At 62.3% G+C, this 14,769-nt stretch overlaps 2 protein-coding genes across 2 annotated transcripts in view; both read left to right on the top strand.

Moving 5' to 3' along the window:
* The first annotated feature begins 210 nt into the window (after nucleotides 1-210).
* Nucleotides 211-5,964, top strand: EFNB3 (ephrin B3). The gene is made up of 5 exons (XM_059149476.1): nucleotides 211-871; nucleotides 3,045-3,337; nucleotides 3,539-3,631; nucleotides 3,742-3,846; nucleotides 4,271-5,964. The coding sequence occupies exons 1-5, from the start codon at nucleotides 750-752 to the stop codon at nucleotides 4,678-4,680; spliced, it is 1,023 nt and encodes a 340-aa protein (XP_059005459.1). The 5' UTR covers nucleotides 211-749; the 3' UTR covers nucleotides 4,681-5,964.
* A 6,616-nt stretch (nucleotides 5,965-12,580) lies between these two features.
* The window catches only part of DNAH2 (dynein axonemal heavy chain 2), an 80,356-nt gene continuing 78,167 nt past the window's right edge, over nucleotides 12,581-14,769 (top strand). Inside the window, 2 exon segments of the mRNA XM_059147194.1 lie at nucleotides 12,581-12,668; nucleotides 14,153-14,335. Coding sequence (XP_059003177.1) covers nucleotides 14,167-14,335 — 169 coding nt within the window. The 5' untranslated portion in view covers nucleotides 12,581-12,668; nucleotides 14,153-14,166.

The raw sequence follows: 14,769 nt of genomic DNA, 5'->3' as shown, positions 1-14,769 counted from the left end.
GAGGCTGCGGGAGCTAGAGGGGCCGGGCTCCTCGGGGCTGCGAGGGCGAGCGCCTTTCTGGATTTGGGCGCGGAAGGTTCCAGCCGCCCGGGCGGCCCCCGGGCCACAGGGCAGAGGCGCCGGGGCGGCGGCGGCGGCAGCGGGGGGGCGGGGGGGAGGGGTGGGGCGAGGACGGAGGGGGCGCGGGGGGCGGCGGCGGGGCGCGCGGGAGGTGCGCGAGGTGAGGGAGGTGCGGGGGGCGTGGGCTGCGGGCTCCGCCGCCGCTCCGACGCCGGCTCCAGCTCCGGCTTTTCCCTCCGCCATCCTCTCCCCCTCCCCGCCACTCCTTTAACTCCCCCCTCCCGGGCTCGGCACTGGTTTCCTCCCCGAGCCCGCTGCCCTCAATCCCCGGCGAGGCTGGGGCTCCGGCTCGCGCCCCTCCCTCGTTCCCTCGTCCGGCGCCCCATGCCGCCCCCTCCCGGTCCCCGGCTGCCCCAGTCCCCCACTTAGGCCGGCCCCGCGATCCCGGGGTGCAGGAGCGCGGGCCGGGGGCGTAGGGCGCCCGCGGGCGGCCCCTGGAAGGGCTCTAGCGGGCTGAGCGCTCCGCCGCAGGGGCGCGGGCAGAGCAGGAAGCGGGTCCGCGTGGGAGCGGGGGGCGGCAGCCGCCGGGGTGGTCAGGGCCGAGGAGCCGGGCCCGCCGAGGCAGTCACCGCAGGGGGCGAGCGACTTTGGGGGAGTTGGTGCCCCGCCCCCCAGGCCTTGGCGGGGTCATGGGGGCCCCCCGTTCTGGGCCGGGGGGCGTGCGAGTCGGGGCCCTGCTGCTGCTTGGCGTTTTGGGGCTGGTGTCTGGGCTCAGCCTGGAGCCCGTCTACTGGAATTCGGCGAACAAGAGGTGAGTGGCCCCGGGCTGGGGAGACCCCACACCCTTCGGGCAGGGAATAGGGGCGCATTGGGGATTTGGTGGGTGGGTAGGGGGCTGGTTCTCGGAGCTGGGAGGAGGCCGGAGGGAGGGGTGCTGGTGCTCTGATGCGAGCTGATGGGGAGCGAGACAGAGGTGATATTGGGAGCCAGACTCCCTCCCGGGTCGCAGACAGACAGAGCTGGATGTGGGTGGCGACAGCCATGTGTCGGGAGTTGGAAGGACCCCACAGGGGCAAGGATCCGAAAGTTCCTGGGTAGCCGCCGGGAGGCTGGTGGAGTGGTTATTTGGGTTTGCAAGGGACCTGTGTCCTGTCGGGGGCTGGGCTTGGAGGGAGCCTGGTTAATGTCAGCTCTCCAGAGAGCCGCTGAGTAGGTGCCGCGGAGTGCGGAGGGGAAGGGCAGGGTGCCTCCCTCCCCAGAAGGGACTCGGTGTAGAGGAGGGGAGGGAAGGGGGCTCCGTGTGGGGGCCCTGGGGACAACTCACCCAAGGCTTCTGGACTCTCTCCACACCGTCTGTCCCCTAACCCTTGCCCACAGCCAGAGGGTCAGTGAGCCCTTGGCGGATGGCATTCCCAACCAGAAGATATTCCTGCCTTCCTGGCTTGGAGACTTTTTTTTTCTTTTTTCTTTTCTGGAAGAAGCCTGGAGCCCCTTTTTTCTCTCTTGCATCTAGAGTCCAGAGGACTCCCTTGCCCCCTCCCCCATCCTTGCTGCAAACTCTTCCACCAGACCCTCCCCTGGCTTGCTTGCTTTGCTCTGAAAAAAGGCCAGGGGTCACATGAAACTTCAAGTCACACTGGGTAGGACGGAACCCTTGGGAGGTCATCCAGGCCCCTGGCCCGAAGCGGAGCCCGCTCCCCGCGAGCAAAAGAGTTCTGTGTTTTGCGAACTTCCCACCCACTTCCCCCGCGGGGAGGCTGTGTGAGGCCATAGGAAGGGGAAGGGGGTGGGCTTGGAGCCCACCGCATCGGAGGGCTTAGTCCCAGCTCTGGTGCTCTCAGCTGTGTGGCCTTGGGCATGCCACTTAACCTTTCTGAGTTTGTATCCTCAGTCCTCCCACCTTTTATGAGGATTAGAGAGGTAAGGTGTTTGAATGTATGACATGCTCATTGAAGGAGAACTAGGATTATTGTTTGTCTTTTCTTGACTTCCCAGCCTCCCTCCCTGCTGTGTGTCTTTGGGTATAACCCCAAATATCTTTTCTCAGTCTGCTACCCACCAACTCCCAGCTGTGGTCTGAGTCCAGCCCGAGGCTGTAAGTTAGGCTTATTCTGATAGGGTTGAGCAGAGGGAGAGGTAGGGTGTTCTGGGGGCTCCTTGTGATGGGGGATGGGAGGGAGTGGTCATTTAGGAGTCTGGGAAAATCCCAAGTGGCGGTTCTCCCTGAGGACCCAGCTCTGAGACCCCGTCCCCACTCATGCACAGGGAGAGGCTGTAGTCATGGGCAGAGGAGGTGTGGGCTCCTGGAGGCTGTGGTTAGCAAAGTCAGTCCCAGAGCAATAGGGGACTTTCTCTGGGAAGTCTGAGCCCCAGGGCAGGAGGGTACTGAGTAGGGAGATGTCTGGGGCAGCTGGCCCCTACACCCTGCTTCCCATTAGCCTCATTGAGGGCCATTGCCAGACCAGGCATTTAACTCCTGTCACCTTGCCTGGCTAACTTGGGACACCAGTCCGGATTACCCTCCACACTGGGTAACCCCCACCCCCACCCTTCTCTTGCCCTGAAAGCCTTCAAATTCAGCGGTGCCCTGGGGGAGGGGAGGCTCTGCCCCCATGGTTGACTGCCATGGAATAGTGAAATCACCTGGGATGGGTGGGCTGTGTGGTTCCAGAGAGGCCAGCTCCTTGGTAACTGGCATCCCGTTGCCATGGCAACGGCGCTAGTGATGGAGCGAGAGATGGCAGTGTGCGTGTGGTGAGGGCGGGCTGGAGAGTGCATTTGGGCACACCAAGGGGCCAGCGACCTCTGAGCCTGGCTTTCCGCTGCTGCTGAGTCCTTAGCGCCTGACCTGGGGGAGCAGGCCATGCCCACAGGCGAAGGCTGGCCTGCAGGGATGTGCCGGTGAAGGAGACGAAGCTCTGGCGGGGGCGGGGTGGGGGGACTGACCTCTGACACCGCTCCTTGTCCACCTCGCCCTCTGACAGGTTCCAAGCAGAGGGTGGTTACGTGCTGTACCCTCAGATCGGGGACCGGCTAGACCTCCTCTGCCCCCGGGCCCGGCCTCCTGGCCCCCACTCGTCTCCTAATTACGAGTTCTACAAGCTGTACCTGGTCGGGGGTGCCCAGGGCCGGCGCTGTGAGGCACCCCCTGCCCCCAACCTGCTCCTCACTTGTGACCGGCCAGACCTGGATCTCCGTTTCACCATTAAGTTCCAGGAGTACAGCCCTAACCTCTGGGGCCATGAGTTCCGCTCGCACCACGATTACTACATAATTGGTACTGCTGGGCAGAGGGCAGGGTCTGGGGGAGGTGCCCCTGAGACTGAGGGCAGAGGAGGAACCCAGAGAGTACTCCTGATTCCTTCCCATCCCCCCCCCCCCGCCCCACCCCCGGAGAGCTGTCTGGGTCCGGGAATGGGGACGGACCAGGGGCTGGACTCTGGGCGGCCAACCTCTCCCTCTGGCTCTCCTCTTCCAGCCACTTCGGACGGGACCCGGGAAGGCCTGGAGAGTTTGCAGGGAGGCGTGTGCCTTACCAGAGGCATGAAGGTGCTTCTCCGAGTGGGACAAAGTGAGTAGGGGCTGGGGCACACCTCCCAGGAGCTCCGGGAGGTTGGGGTAGTCCCATATTGATCAGGGGCTGCCATCTCAGCCCCTTTCTTGGCTCTTCCCCATCTCCAGGTCCCCGAGGAGGGGCCGCCCCCAGAAAGCCTGTGTCTGAAATGCCCGTGGAGCGAGACCGGGGGGCAGCCCACAGCCTGGACCCTGGGAAGGAGAACATGCCAGGTAGGAGCAAGGGGTCCAGCCTCCTGCCTCCCCCCTACCCTGCGTCCTGTGCTCTCGGACCCCAGCTGCCCTGCCTTCACCCTTTCCCTCTGCCTTCAGCTGGGGGCGGGGGTGATACAGGAAAGAGAAGAGAGGACAGGAGGGTGGGAGGCAAGTGAAAGCCAAATGAGGAAAAGACTCGATTAGAACTAATTAGCCAATTCAATCAGAGCTGCGAGAAGTGGGGAAACTGCTTGGCGCTGAGCTAAAGGGCTGGACACACCTGGATTCGGAGTGGGCTTTAGGGGGAAGGGAGGTGGGGTCCCCAGGGGGGCTTGGGCACTGCTGGGGAAGCCCACGGGGACCCCCGAGGCTGGGTGTCCAGATGCCCAGGTGGCTCCTTCAGCCCCTCCCCCTCTTTCCTCCTCCACCCCTTCCCTGCCAGGTGACCCCACCAGCAATGCAACCTCCCGGGGTGCTGAAGGCCCCCTGCCCCCTCCCAGCATGCCCGCGGTGGCCGGGGCAGCGGGGGGGCTGGCGCTGCTCTTGCTGGGCGTGGCAGGGGCTGGGGGTGCCATGTGCTGGCGGAGACGGCGGGCCAAGCCTTCGGAGAGTCGCCACCCTGGTCCTGGCTCCTTCGGGAGGGGAGGGTCTCTGGGCCTGGGGGGTGGCAGTGGGATGGGGCCTCGAGAGGCTGAGCCTGGGGAGCTAGGGATAGCTCTGCGGGGCGGTGGGGCCTCAGACCCCCCGTTCTGTCCCCACTATGAGAAGGTGAGTGGTGACTATGGGCATCCTGTGTACATCGTGCAGGATGGGCCCCCCCAAAGCCCCCCCAACATCTACTACAAGGTATGAGGGCTTCTCCTCCGTGGCTCTCCCGGATCCAGCCCTTCTCGGTGGGCGGGGCTCCCCCTCCAGTGAGTCAAAGCTGGAGGGACACCTCTAGCGTCCCCTCGGCCCCTCGCCCCACGAACTCCTGTGCCCCCGCTGTTGTGGACCCCTCCCCCACGTTTAGGACTCCCCACGACTCCCGCCCTCGTTGGCCTTGCGTGGTCCCCCGCAGAGACGCAAGTGTCCTCTTCTGACCGTGACCCAGCCGTCCTTGTGCCCCCATACACCCAGAGCTAGGGGCGGGGACAGTCTGCCTTTTGGTTGGCACCTCCTCCTTTCTGCCTCTCACTGTTTTTCTCTTCTTTTCTCTTCTCTCTCCCTCTCTCTCTCTTTCGGATTCTCTCTCTCTCTTTCTCTCCTGTCTCTAGGTCTGTTCCTCTCCCTAGCGACCCCCTCCCTGCGTCTCCTTTTACCCTCTTGGCTTCCTCTCCTCGGCCTCTCCCATCTCCTGGGTGGGGGGACACCAGCATCCCCCCTCAGCTCCCCCTTCTGACCTCTCTCACCACCCGCTCTTCTCAGTCTGCCAAAAACGGGGGCCTTATGGGGAAGGCTTGGGGCCTCCAGCCCGGCTGCGGGCGCGGGCGCGGGCAGCGGAGCCTCCTCCTCTCCAGCCCGTCTGGGGTGGTTGGGTCGTGACAGCTGCCGCGAGAAGAAGTGTCCTGTTTTGTCAGTGGCCACTAGCAAGATCCGACCCGGTCGGGACACGCGTGTGGATTGGGCCCGACGCCGAACGGGGCCCGCTTGGCCCGGGAAGTGACTTGTCCAGACAAGAAGTGCCCGGGGGGGGGGCCCCCCCTGGATGGACGTGGCCTGGCCAAGGGGGCAGGAGCGGAGCCGCGGGCGCCGGAAGTGCCTTCATCCAGGACAGGAAGTCGTGCTTCTGGAACAGGAAGTGGTCTGGCTGGAACTCCAAGTGGCTTAGTCTTGGGGGGGCGGGTGTGGGGCGGCAGATGGTTCTTACTCTGTGAGGTGTGGGGGGGGGGGCAGGAAGAACTTCCTGTTTCAGGAGGAAGCTGGAACCGACTGGTAGAGGACAGGGTGGCCTGAGGACATTACCCCTGGTCTCCGGTGGCACCTCCCGGGACTTCCCTTCCCTGTTCCCTGGGCTGCTTGTAGGACAGCCAAGGTGACTGCTGTCGGCTGGGGCAGGCCCGGTTTGTCTCGTGCTTCCCTCTCCCCAGCCAAGTATAATCTCTGTTAATCAACAGGACTATCCCCAGAACCCCTGTGTTGTCCCCAGTAACCCAGAGGGCTGTCTTGTTCATCACATCGTACACTTCCTCGTCCCTTCAGACCCAACACAGCTCCCTTCTCAGTGACCAAAATGGTGGCCTACTGACTGGTCTAGGGACGGTGGTACTTTGCTGCTTCCACTGTTTCCATAGTGACCAGCACGTGCCTCTCTCTACCTGCCCCGTAGTGCACAAATCGGGTGTTGCCTTCTTCTCCTCCCAGCTCCCTTTCACGAGATCAGAGCTGCCCCTGGGCACCACGTCGGCCACCTCAGTCACCAGCCACGACGGTCACTTTGTCCGCCAGAGCTCCAGTCATCTCTCTGGTGCTGTAGTTCCCAGCTCCTTTCTGGTTTTTCTAATTGCTCCTTCCAGAGAACAGGAAGTTGGTATTGCCATGGGGGAGGTGGCGGGGTATGGCCAGTCACCTCAATAGTTTTACTGTAAAAGGGAAATTTGAACAACAAAAACAAAAAAAAAATAAAAAATTAAAAACTTCAAAAGTTGACGAGAAGGCTGGAGAATGACTGGGCTTGAGTTGGGAAAGGAGGGCAAGTAGAAAGGGTTTCAAGATGAGAATTGGATCCCATGGAACCAAGGGGGGAGGGTGGGGAGCCAGTTGGGCTGGAGGGGTGAGGTGGACAGTATGGGGGTGAGGGGTACGGGATGCCCGGCTGGGTGGGCTGGAGGGTTGAAGGGGGCACTGCGGTGGGGGCGGGGGGCAGGATGCCCAGCTGGGTGGGCTGGAGGGCTGAGGTGGGCAGTATGGGGGGCGTGGGATGCCAGAGCTGGGTGAGAAGGCGGAGGAAGGCAGCCAGCTCCAGGGGAGGGAGAGAGGAACCCAGGCTGGGGCAGGAGTTGCCGAGACATCCAGTGGGGACGTATGTGAGCCGATGCCCACACGTGCTGTTGCTGAACCAAATCTCCAGAGACAAGGCAAGTCACAGTCAGAAACAGAGTGGAGAAAACATGCTTAGGGGTTCAAGTGTACCCCCTACCACCCCTGCCCAAGGCACCCCAACTTGGGGAGTTCTGCTGCTGGGGACCAGTGTGGGCCGAAGTGGCATGACTACCCAGAAGACACAGGGACCCAGGCACCAAGGTGCCTGCCCCGTGGCTCCCTGTGGACCCATACCCCAGGCTCTTCCTCCCTAAAAAAACCCTGGGTGCCCAGCCCCCTAGACCCAGCTCCATTCTCCAGCCACAAAAGCAGCCGTCAGGAGCACCAAGCATCTCTGGAGCCAGTCAGCAGGGGTCACAACCTCTGCCCTGCCCACCCCTCCCCTGACTTTAGGTCCCCTCCTGCTGTCTCCCATCTGCCTGGAGGTCAAGGGGTCCTCCTGCCCTGCTCTGTCCAATGGGACCCCGGCCCCTCCCCCATCTGAGGGGGATGCCCAGGGCCTGAGAGGGGCCGTGCTCTGGGAGGGGAGCTGCCAGGAGGGGAGCTGCCGACTGAGCCCAGGTGCTGGGCTGTCTGGAATTTACTCCTGTCCTTCGGAGCCCACGCTGGAGCTGCTGGAGGTGGGGAGGTTTGAGGGGGGTGGAAGGGCTGGTCCCTGCCCCTTAGTGGGGGTTGGTTGTCATGGCGACATCCCCTTCTCCACACAATGGGAAGCCCCCCTCAGCCTCCCGCGTGGATGGAGCCGACAGCCCCATCGCTGGCTATCAGCCTCAGGGACTTGGCAACCGTCACTATGGCAACCCAGAGCCCAGCAACAGGGCCCAGTGAGAAAGGGAGGGGTCCGAGCCCAGGGCAGGGCTGCATGTGTGTGCGGGGGCAACGGAGCCAAGGGAGAACCCCCCCCAACAGACATCCAGGGGCACAGGTGGAGGGACAAGAGGGAAGAGAAGTAGGGATAAACAGTCTTGGTGACAAACACCTCGCCTAAGCAGCCAAGACATCACAACACGCTGAGCGACAGGAAGACACCTGGGGACAGACGCGCAGCTGGGGAGAGGAACAGCATGTCCGCACAACATCCCGGGACACACCCCCTCGGAAAGCGGGTGTCTCTGCACTCTCCCAGCTCTGCAGGCACGCAGTGACAGCAGGGGCCCCGCAGCCCGCCACATGGGTGGCTCTCGGGCTATTGGAAAGCACTAGTGACTTCCACACAGAACCACACATGTCATCCTATTCTCTTCCTGGGTCCAAACACGCCAACGTGCTCCCTGGGTAACGACTACCTCCAAACGAACAGAGGGCCAGGAAGGCATTCATTTTGGCTGTTGTCGTTCACTCCCTCACTCAACATCGTATGAAGTGTCTACTTTGTTCCAGGTCCTGCTTCGGGCCCTGAGAATATAGAGTAAATGCAGCAAAGTCCCTGCTGTCGCCAAGCCCACCTTTGGGTTGGGGACAACCTGGTAACATTGCTGGCAGTGACAGGTGACACAGACAATTCAGAGTAACAGGACAAAGGGGACGGAGAGTGACAGGGGAGGTGCCTTAGGTTAGGAGGTTGGGAAGGTCCCACTGAAGAGGTGACATGTAATTCTGACCATGAGTGATGTGGAGGGAGGCGTGCGCTCTGGGAAGGGCACATCCGACACGGGAACAGCAAATGCAAAGTGCAGAGGTGAGATCTTGGCATGTCCGGAAGAGAGAGAAGGACCTCGCAATCTTTTTTTTTTTTTAAGATTATTTATTTATTTATTTGACAGAGAGAGAGAGATCACAGTAGACAGACAGGTAGGCAGAGAGGCAGGCAGAGAGAGAGAGGAGGAAGCAGGCTCCCTGCTGAGCAGAGAGCCTGATGCGGGACTCGATCCCAGGACCCTGAGATCATGACCTGAGCCGAAGGCAGTGGCTTAACCCGCTGAGCCACCCAGGCACCCAGGACCTTGCAATCTTGCAGACACCCCAGCTGTGTCGCATCCTTCTGCAGCCTCGGCCTGGAGGGGAGCAGGTCACGCAGGGTCTAGAATCCACATTTAGGAAGTTGGTCTAGCTTGGTATTCCTTTCCTGCCTTTGTGTCTTGCGCATGCATTGTGTTTTCCCCAACTACATTTGAAGCTCTGGGAGGGCAAGGAAGGTGCTCTGAGCTTTGTGGGGACGGCTGCTAGTACAGGGTGGTACAGGGTCCAGAGAAGGCAGGCAGAGAGGTAGTCAGGGGACCCAGAGAAGGGACCGCAGAGGCTGAAGCTGCCCCCATCCCCGTCCCAAACAGCAGACGCTGTCCTGGGACCTGAGCTGCAGACAGAGACTCACACTTTGCAGGATGTGAATTAGGTGGATGGTGTGTGTGTGTGTGTGTGTGTGTGTGTGTGTGTGTGTGTTTGTGCGCGCGCACGCCTGTGGTTTATGTTGGGTGGGTGGGGGGGTGTCAAGGAAAGGGGCATAGAGCAAAGGGCTCCAGTGGGAATTTCTGATGGCAAATGGTCAACATCCCAAGCGGAATTTCAGTTAGAATGAAAAATGGAGCTTCCTAAGGTGCTATCTGGGGAATCACGAACTTTCCCTTTCCCTCAGGGAAAGTTTCAAGATTTGTAGGCAGGCTGGGGGAAATGCCACAGGGTGGCTTGGAGGCAGGGGGCTGGCTGGGATAGGCTTGGAGGGTTGGGGGCAGCACGGAAAGGAGGGGCAGGAGGAGGAGAGATGTCTGAGAGGCAGGGAGGATGGTGGTGGCCTGAGAGGAGTGCTCAGGGCACCAGATCCCAGGGACCCCCGATTCTCGTGGGAAATGGAAGGATTTGGGGTCCTGGTTCTCCCCCTCCTCCACCACCCTGCCCATGCCCTCAGAAACTCAGGCACCGGTTCCCTCCAACTCCAATGCCAGGGCTGCTGCTGCTTCTGCTGGTGCTGGTGAGACTAACAGCCTCGGGGGGCAGCAGCTGGTGAGTGGGGAGGGAATCTGTGTGCTCAGCAAACAGCAGCCTCAGTGCCCGGTGGCTGCCTCCTCCCTCATCAATCAGCCCCAGCCAAATGTCCTTGGATTCCCACCACCCCAAGGGGACTGGGGCTGGGCCAGGGTCCCCAGGGGAGTGAGATGGGGATGGGTGGGGGGAGGAGTGGGGGGGCGCTTGGCTCCCCATCTCTTGGCCTCTGTTCCTTCTCTTCTCTCCTGGAAGCTCTCAGCTCTTCCTGTCGCTGAACGGCTCTCTCCTGGTCCCGACCATTGTGAGGGCATCAGCTACAAATCACCTGTGGGGGTCTGCTGGGGGAGAAGGGGGGAAGAGGGATGAGTCAGGGCTGAAGAGGGATCTACTGTGGTTCTCACGGACCGGCCCAGGGCACAGTCAGCAGGAGGCTGCTGGCACAGAGGCCCTGCCCCCCCCCCCCGCCCCCCAGCTGGTCTCTCCATCCCTGACAGATGCTCTGGACAACAGGCTGAGACCCCGACCCCGGAATGTCCTTTATTCCCATCTTCTCCTGGGCCCGCAGCCCTCACTCCCTTTGCTTCCCGCCAAGATCCAGAGCTCCAGCCCCCCCCCCGATCACCCCAAATCTGCTGCTCCCCACTGGGGACTGAAGCCTCAAAACCTTAGCCTCTGGCTCGCTCTCCCTCCTCAGCCCTTGCTCCCCTCAGGGACCCAGGCGTCCTGCCCACTCCCTTCACCATAACAACCATTCTGTGGGAGTTGTTCAAGACTTTAATATCATTTCATTAAGTCAGCTTATTGGAGAAGGTTGGGGGCACAAAGAGACTGGGGTGGGTAAAAGACAGCCAAGGTAGGGGGGAAGCAAGGGAAGAGTCCCCCTCTCTCCGTGGAGATGGCTCTGAGACATCAAATATTGACAGTGAGAGAACAGAACTTATTAAATCTGGGGCAGGGGCGTGTGTATGTGGGGGAGCTGTGGGAATGGCCGGATGCCTGGGTTCTAGGGGTTAGGAAGGTCTGGGAGGGGGGAAAGCCTTGAGGTTGGGGGATGCAGTAAGGGTCAAGGTCTCACGGGTACAACCCCTCTGTCCCTTTCCTTTAGGGAGTCCTTCGTCTTGGTGCCCTGGCTGGCCCCTGGAGCTCCTGGGGACAAGACCCCCGCCCCAGCTGTGGTTGGTTCCCCTTCAGCCCCCTTCCCCCCCCACCTCTGTTGATGAGCTTCAGCAGCGTTTAATCGGATTGAGCGGTAATTAGCAAAGGGAGATGTTTGATTACCTATTTAGCATAATGTAGGGGGCTGGGATCCCTAGGCACAGCCAAGGTTGGGGGAGCAGTCAGAAGAGAAGCGGGGTCTACACAACGTTCCTTTTCTGTGGGAGCCAGGAGCCCTGCCTCTAAGACCTCGCATCCCACAACTCCCCTCAAATCTTCGTTGCTTTGGGACTTTTCCCTGGGGGACAGGGCCCAATCGTGTCACCTCGAGGATCACCCACTTAGTCCCACTTGCAGTGCAGCCGGTTTGGGGCGTGGCAGGACCCCTCACAACTTCAACCCTTGTCTTCAGCGATAGGACTTCGGCCTGGGCTAGGGAGTCCCAAATCAGAGCCGCCCAGAGCCTACCCTAAGAATGACGGGGCGCGGGGGAGGGGAGTCCCGAGGGCAGGTGCTGTTCATTCTGGAAATCATTCTGTTTTCATTCTGGAAATCAGGACAGGTGGGATGGTGGGGTCAGGGTTGGGTGTGGACGGACCCAAGGGCCCTTCAGGAGCCCCAGAGGCCGCAGAGCCTTGTAGTGCCAGACTGGAATGTCAGAGACCCATCAGGTGTGAACACCAACCAGAAAAGGGGGGACCTGTGGTGCCAGCTTCTCCCCCTCCGCATCCAGCAAAGAAAATGTCATCAATTTAGCTCCTCATGGAAATGCAATCAGTGGGCTCGCTGCTGGCTTTGTCTTAATTAGGCACTATTGATGGAAGCAGGGAGGGGGCCTTCCCATCCCCCGACTCGGCTTCCGCGCTCCAGCTTCTCCCGCCGCAGGTAGAGCCCAGGGTTCCACACGCCCCCTCCGCGGCCCCGGGCCCGCAGCGCCCCCTAGCCCCAGCCGAGGTCTGCCCCCCCACACTACGTCCCCTCCCCTCACGCTTCCCCAGGACTAAGCCTTTGTTCTCACGCAGAGCCGAGCCCCTCCCCGGCCCGGTCACCTTCCCCAGGGAGTCCCCGCCTCCCGTTCCCCCCAAAACGGGAGACACTTCCCAGAGCCAATCCCCCGGTTCCCGGAATTCCAGTTCCGTTCTTCCCTGCGCTCCCCCGCCCCGCGCCGCCCGGCGCTGCCAGACCCCGGTCCGAGCGCCGGCGAGGGAAACGGGCGGGAGGGCAGGGGTGCTCCAGCCCCGGTTTTTCCCCCGGACCCAGCTGCAGCCGCGGCTGCCTTGAAATCCTGGAGCGCCTTCCAGCCCCGCGGCGGGACCCCGGGCGCCACCTGCCGGCCGCGCGCGGGAGCGAGCCCGCGGACCCGGGCGCCGGGACGCCCCGACCCTTCCGGGGTCCCGCTGCAGCGCAACTCGTGCTCTCAGCCCCAGCCCCGCCGGCCCGTGCTCGGACCAGACCCGGCCCGCCCCGGCCTGCCGGACACGGTGGCCCGCCCCGCCTCGCCGGCCCTTGCGGGAGCGGGTCCCCGCGGGGCGCACGCGGGCGGGATCGGGCGGCCGGGCGGCGGAGCCGGGCTGCCCTGCGCCTGCGCTGTGGAGGCTGGGCTCGCGCCCCGGCCGCTGGCCCCTCCCCTCGCGGGGTTGCCTTGGCGACGCGTGCGGGCGCGGGCGGGAGCGGGGCTCGCGGGGCGCCTTCCCAGCTGGAGGGGCGGTCGGCCGGCCTAGGGTGGAGAGGGTCGGCGTCGTGAGGTGTGTGTCGGGGGCAGAGAGGGAAGACATGGGAAACTTGGCGGAGAAGGGGTCGTGGTGGGGGAGAGGGGCAGCCGGGTTGGGGCAGAGGGCGGCAGGGGCAGGTGTGGGGGGAGGGGAGAGGAAGGCGCGCTGGGGTGGGGACGCCGCGGGACTGTGGGGGGCAGTTGTGACCGTTGTAGGCAAGGTGGCCGCGGGGGAGCTCGCTGGAGTACAGGGTCGGCTCCCCCGGGCGCTGGCGCGGGTCCCCAGGCCGGCAGAGCAACCCCTCCAGGCTGGCCCTGGGGAAGAGCCCTGTTGCGGGGGGGGGGGGGCGGGTGTGTGCCCCCTCGCCTGGCCAGCGAACGCCCCTGGGGCTGCAGCCCGAGGCCGGGAAGCACGGGCGGACGCTTCTCTGGAGACCGGCAGCGCTGCCCAGTAGGACTTTTTTCCTTCGAGCAAAGTCCACATCCTTCACGTCGGAAACTCCTAACCTGCGATCCCTGCCAGGGGCAGCCCGTGGGGCGGGAGGACAGCCACAGGTGGCTGTGGGCCTGGAGCTGGCTGCAGGAGGAATGCCCGGCGGCCGGCCCCACGTGGCCCCAGTGGTTCCCACAGACCGGGATGCTCCTGCTTTCCCGAGCAGGCCTTCCTCCTTCCCGCAGGGCCTTCTCCCGCAGACACAAGGCGGAATTGCACCTTGGGTGACTTTCCTCCCTGCTTCCCCCAGGCTGTCCTCAAGAACGGGAGGATCTTGATCTTCCTTGTGGGTTGGCCCAGAGTGACTCGGTCAGCTATGCCCAGAGACCTCTTCAGTACAAGCAAAACAGGGTTCCTTCCCCCCCACCCCAGCAACGAAAAATTAAAGCGACATGTCACAAATCTGGTTTTTCTCGGCTTAAGGAGGTTGCACATTTTAGTGTGGGTAGGAGGAAAATTTTCCATCTCCCCACCCCACCCTTGCAGGAGGTTATTAGTAAGCTGGGAGGAAAGGAGCTACATGGGAAAATCGTCCTGGTGTGTTTCGTGGACTTGATGCACAGACACAGGGCGGGGAACCCAGGGGCAGTCTTCCTTTCCCTGGGCCTTGTCTCCCTCACCTGAGGCCCTGAACGGTAAGGTGGCTGAGGGAGTGTACAACATCGCAGCATATAGGTTTTTTCCCTCCTGATCTTTTGTTCTCACACTTCTGGGCAACCCTTCTTAGCGGGGTGTCAGTTAGAGGCTACTGTCTTCAGCTTCCATTCATTCCCAAAGCCTTTAAGGGACTCACTGCTTTTGGACCCAATGCTCTGAAGAAAGTGGGATTCTCCAGGGAAAGGAGTGAGGGCTGCAAGGTCCCTTGTGGTTCACGGCGCAGGGTGTGGGTATTCCCAGATGAGATTATGATACGAAGTCGGGGTGGGGGTGTGTGTGTGTGTGTCTCAGTTTGTGTATTCAGAGCATGGGGGACCGGGGTGGGGGTGGCTCAGTTGGTCGATCCCCAGCTGCCCGCATGCCTGCAGGTCCTGTCCACACCATGTCCAGCAAAGTGGAGAAGAAGCAGAAAGTGAGCGCCCGGGCAAGCGGTGGCCGTGGAGGCACCCGCAGGAGAACTACCCAGGAGGTGCTGGCCTCGCAGGCCGAGGAGAGCCTCCTGCCCTCCACAGAGCCCCAGCCGGAGCCTGAGGCCCTCAAGGAGGAGCCCGGTGGGTACCTGCTGGAGTTGAGTTCGGAGGCACAGTGTTTGCGTTTAAAGAGGGTCCGAGGGCTGTTGCTTCTGGGTTAGAAGCTGGGGGTCGGTGGACTCTCAGGCCTGCTGCTGGGTTCCTCCTTCTGTGTCCCCCCTCCCCCGCAAATGCACCAAGAGCTCACCAACCAGTCCTTTAACTTGGCCTCTGCCTTGGGGCTCCTCCTACCACACCGAAGAGGGTTTGATCTCTTCCTTCTTCCCATTTTCACCCTGGGTGGCAAAACAAATAATGTTTTTCTCCCATTAAGCCCATCACCATGGAGACAGCCTGCTTTGCCACCCTTTGAATCCTAAGCCTGACGGCTGCTTTCTCCCATCTGTTTCAAGCTCTGTAGCCCTGCCTTGCATTTTGGCAGGGGTGTCGGTCGGCTCAGGAGGTCGGGTTCAGGG

This window comes from Mustela lutreola, chromosome 15 (genome assembly GCF_030435805.1).
Source record: "Mustela lutreola isolate mMusLut2 chromosome 15, mMusLut2.pri, whole genome shotgun sequence".
Lineage (NCBI taxonomy): Eukaryota > Metazoa > Chordata > Mammalia > Carnivora > Mustelidae > Mustela > Mustela lutreola.
The sequence above is the reverse complement of the archived record's forward strand: the minus strand, read 5'-3'. Positions and strand labels throughout refer to the sequence as shown.

Coding starts and splice junctions, on each gene's coding strand:
- EFNB3 (XM_059149476.1), top strand. CDS start 750: ATGGGGGCCCCCCGTTCTGGGCCGGGGGGCGTGCGAGTCGGGGCCCTG. Junction 3,338..3,538: donor CCACGATTACTACATAATTG/GTACTGCTGGGC, acceptor CTCCTCTTCCAG/CCACTTCGGACGGGACCCGG. Junction 3,632..3,741: donor GCTTCTCCGAGTGGGACAAA/GTGAGTAGGGGC, acceptor CCCCATCTCCAG/GTCCCCGAGGAGGGGCCGCC.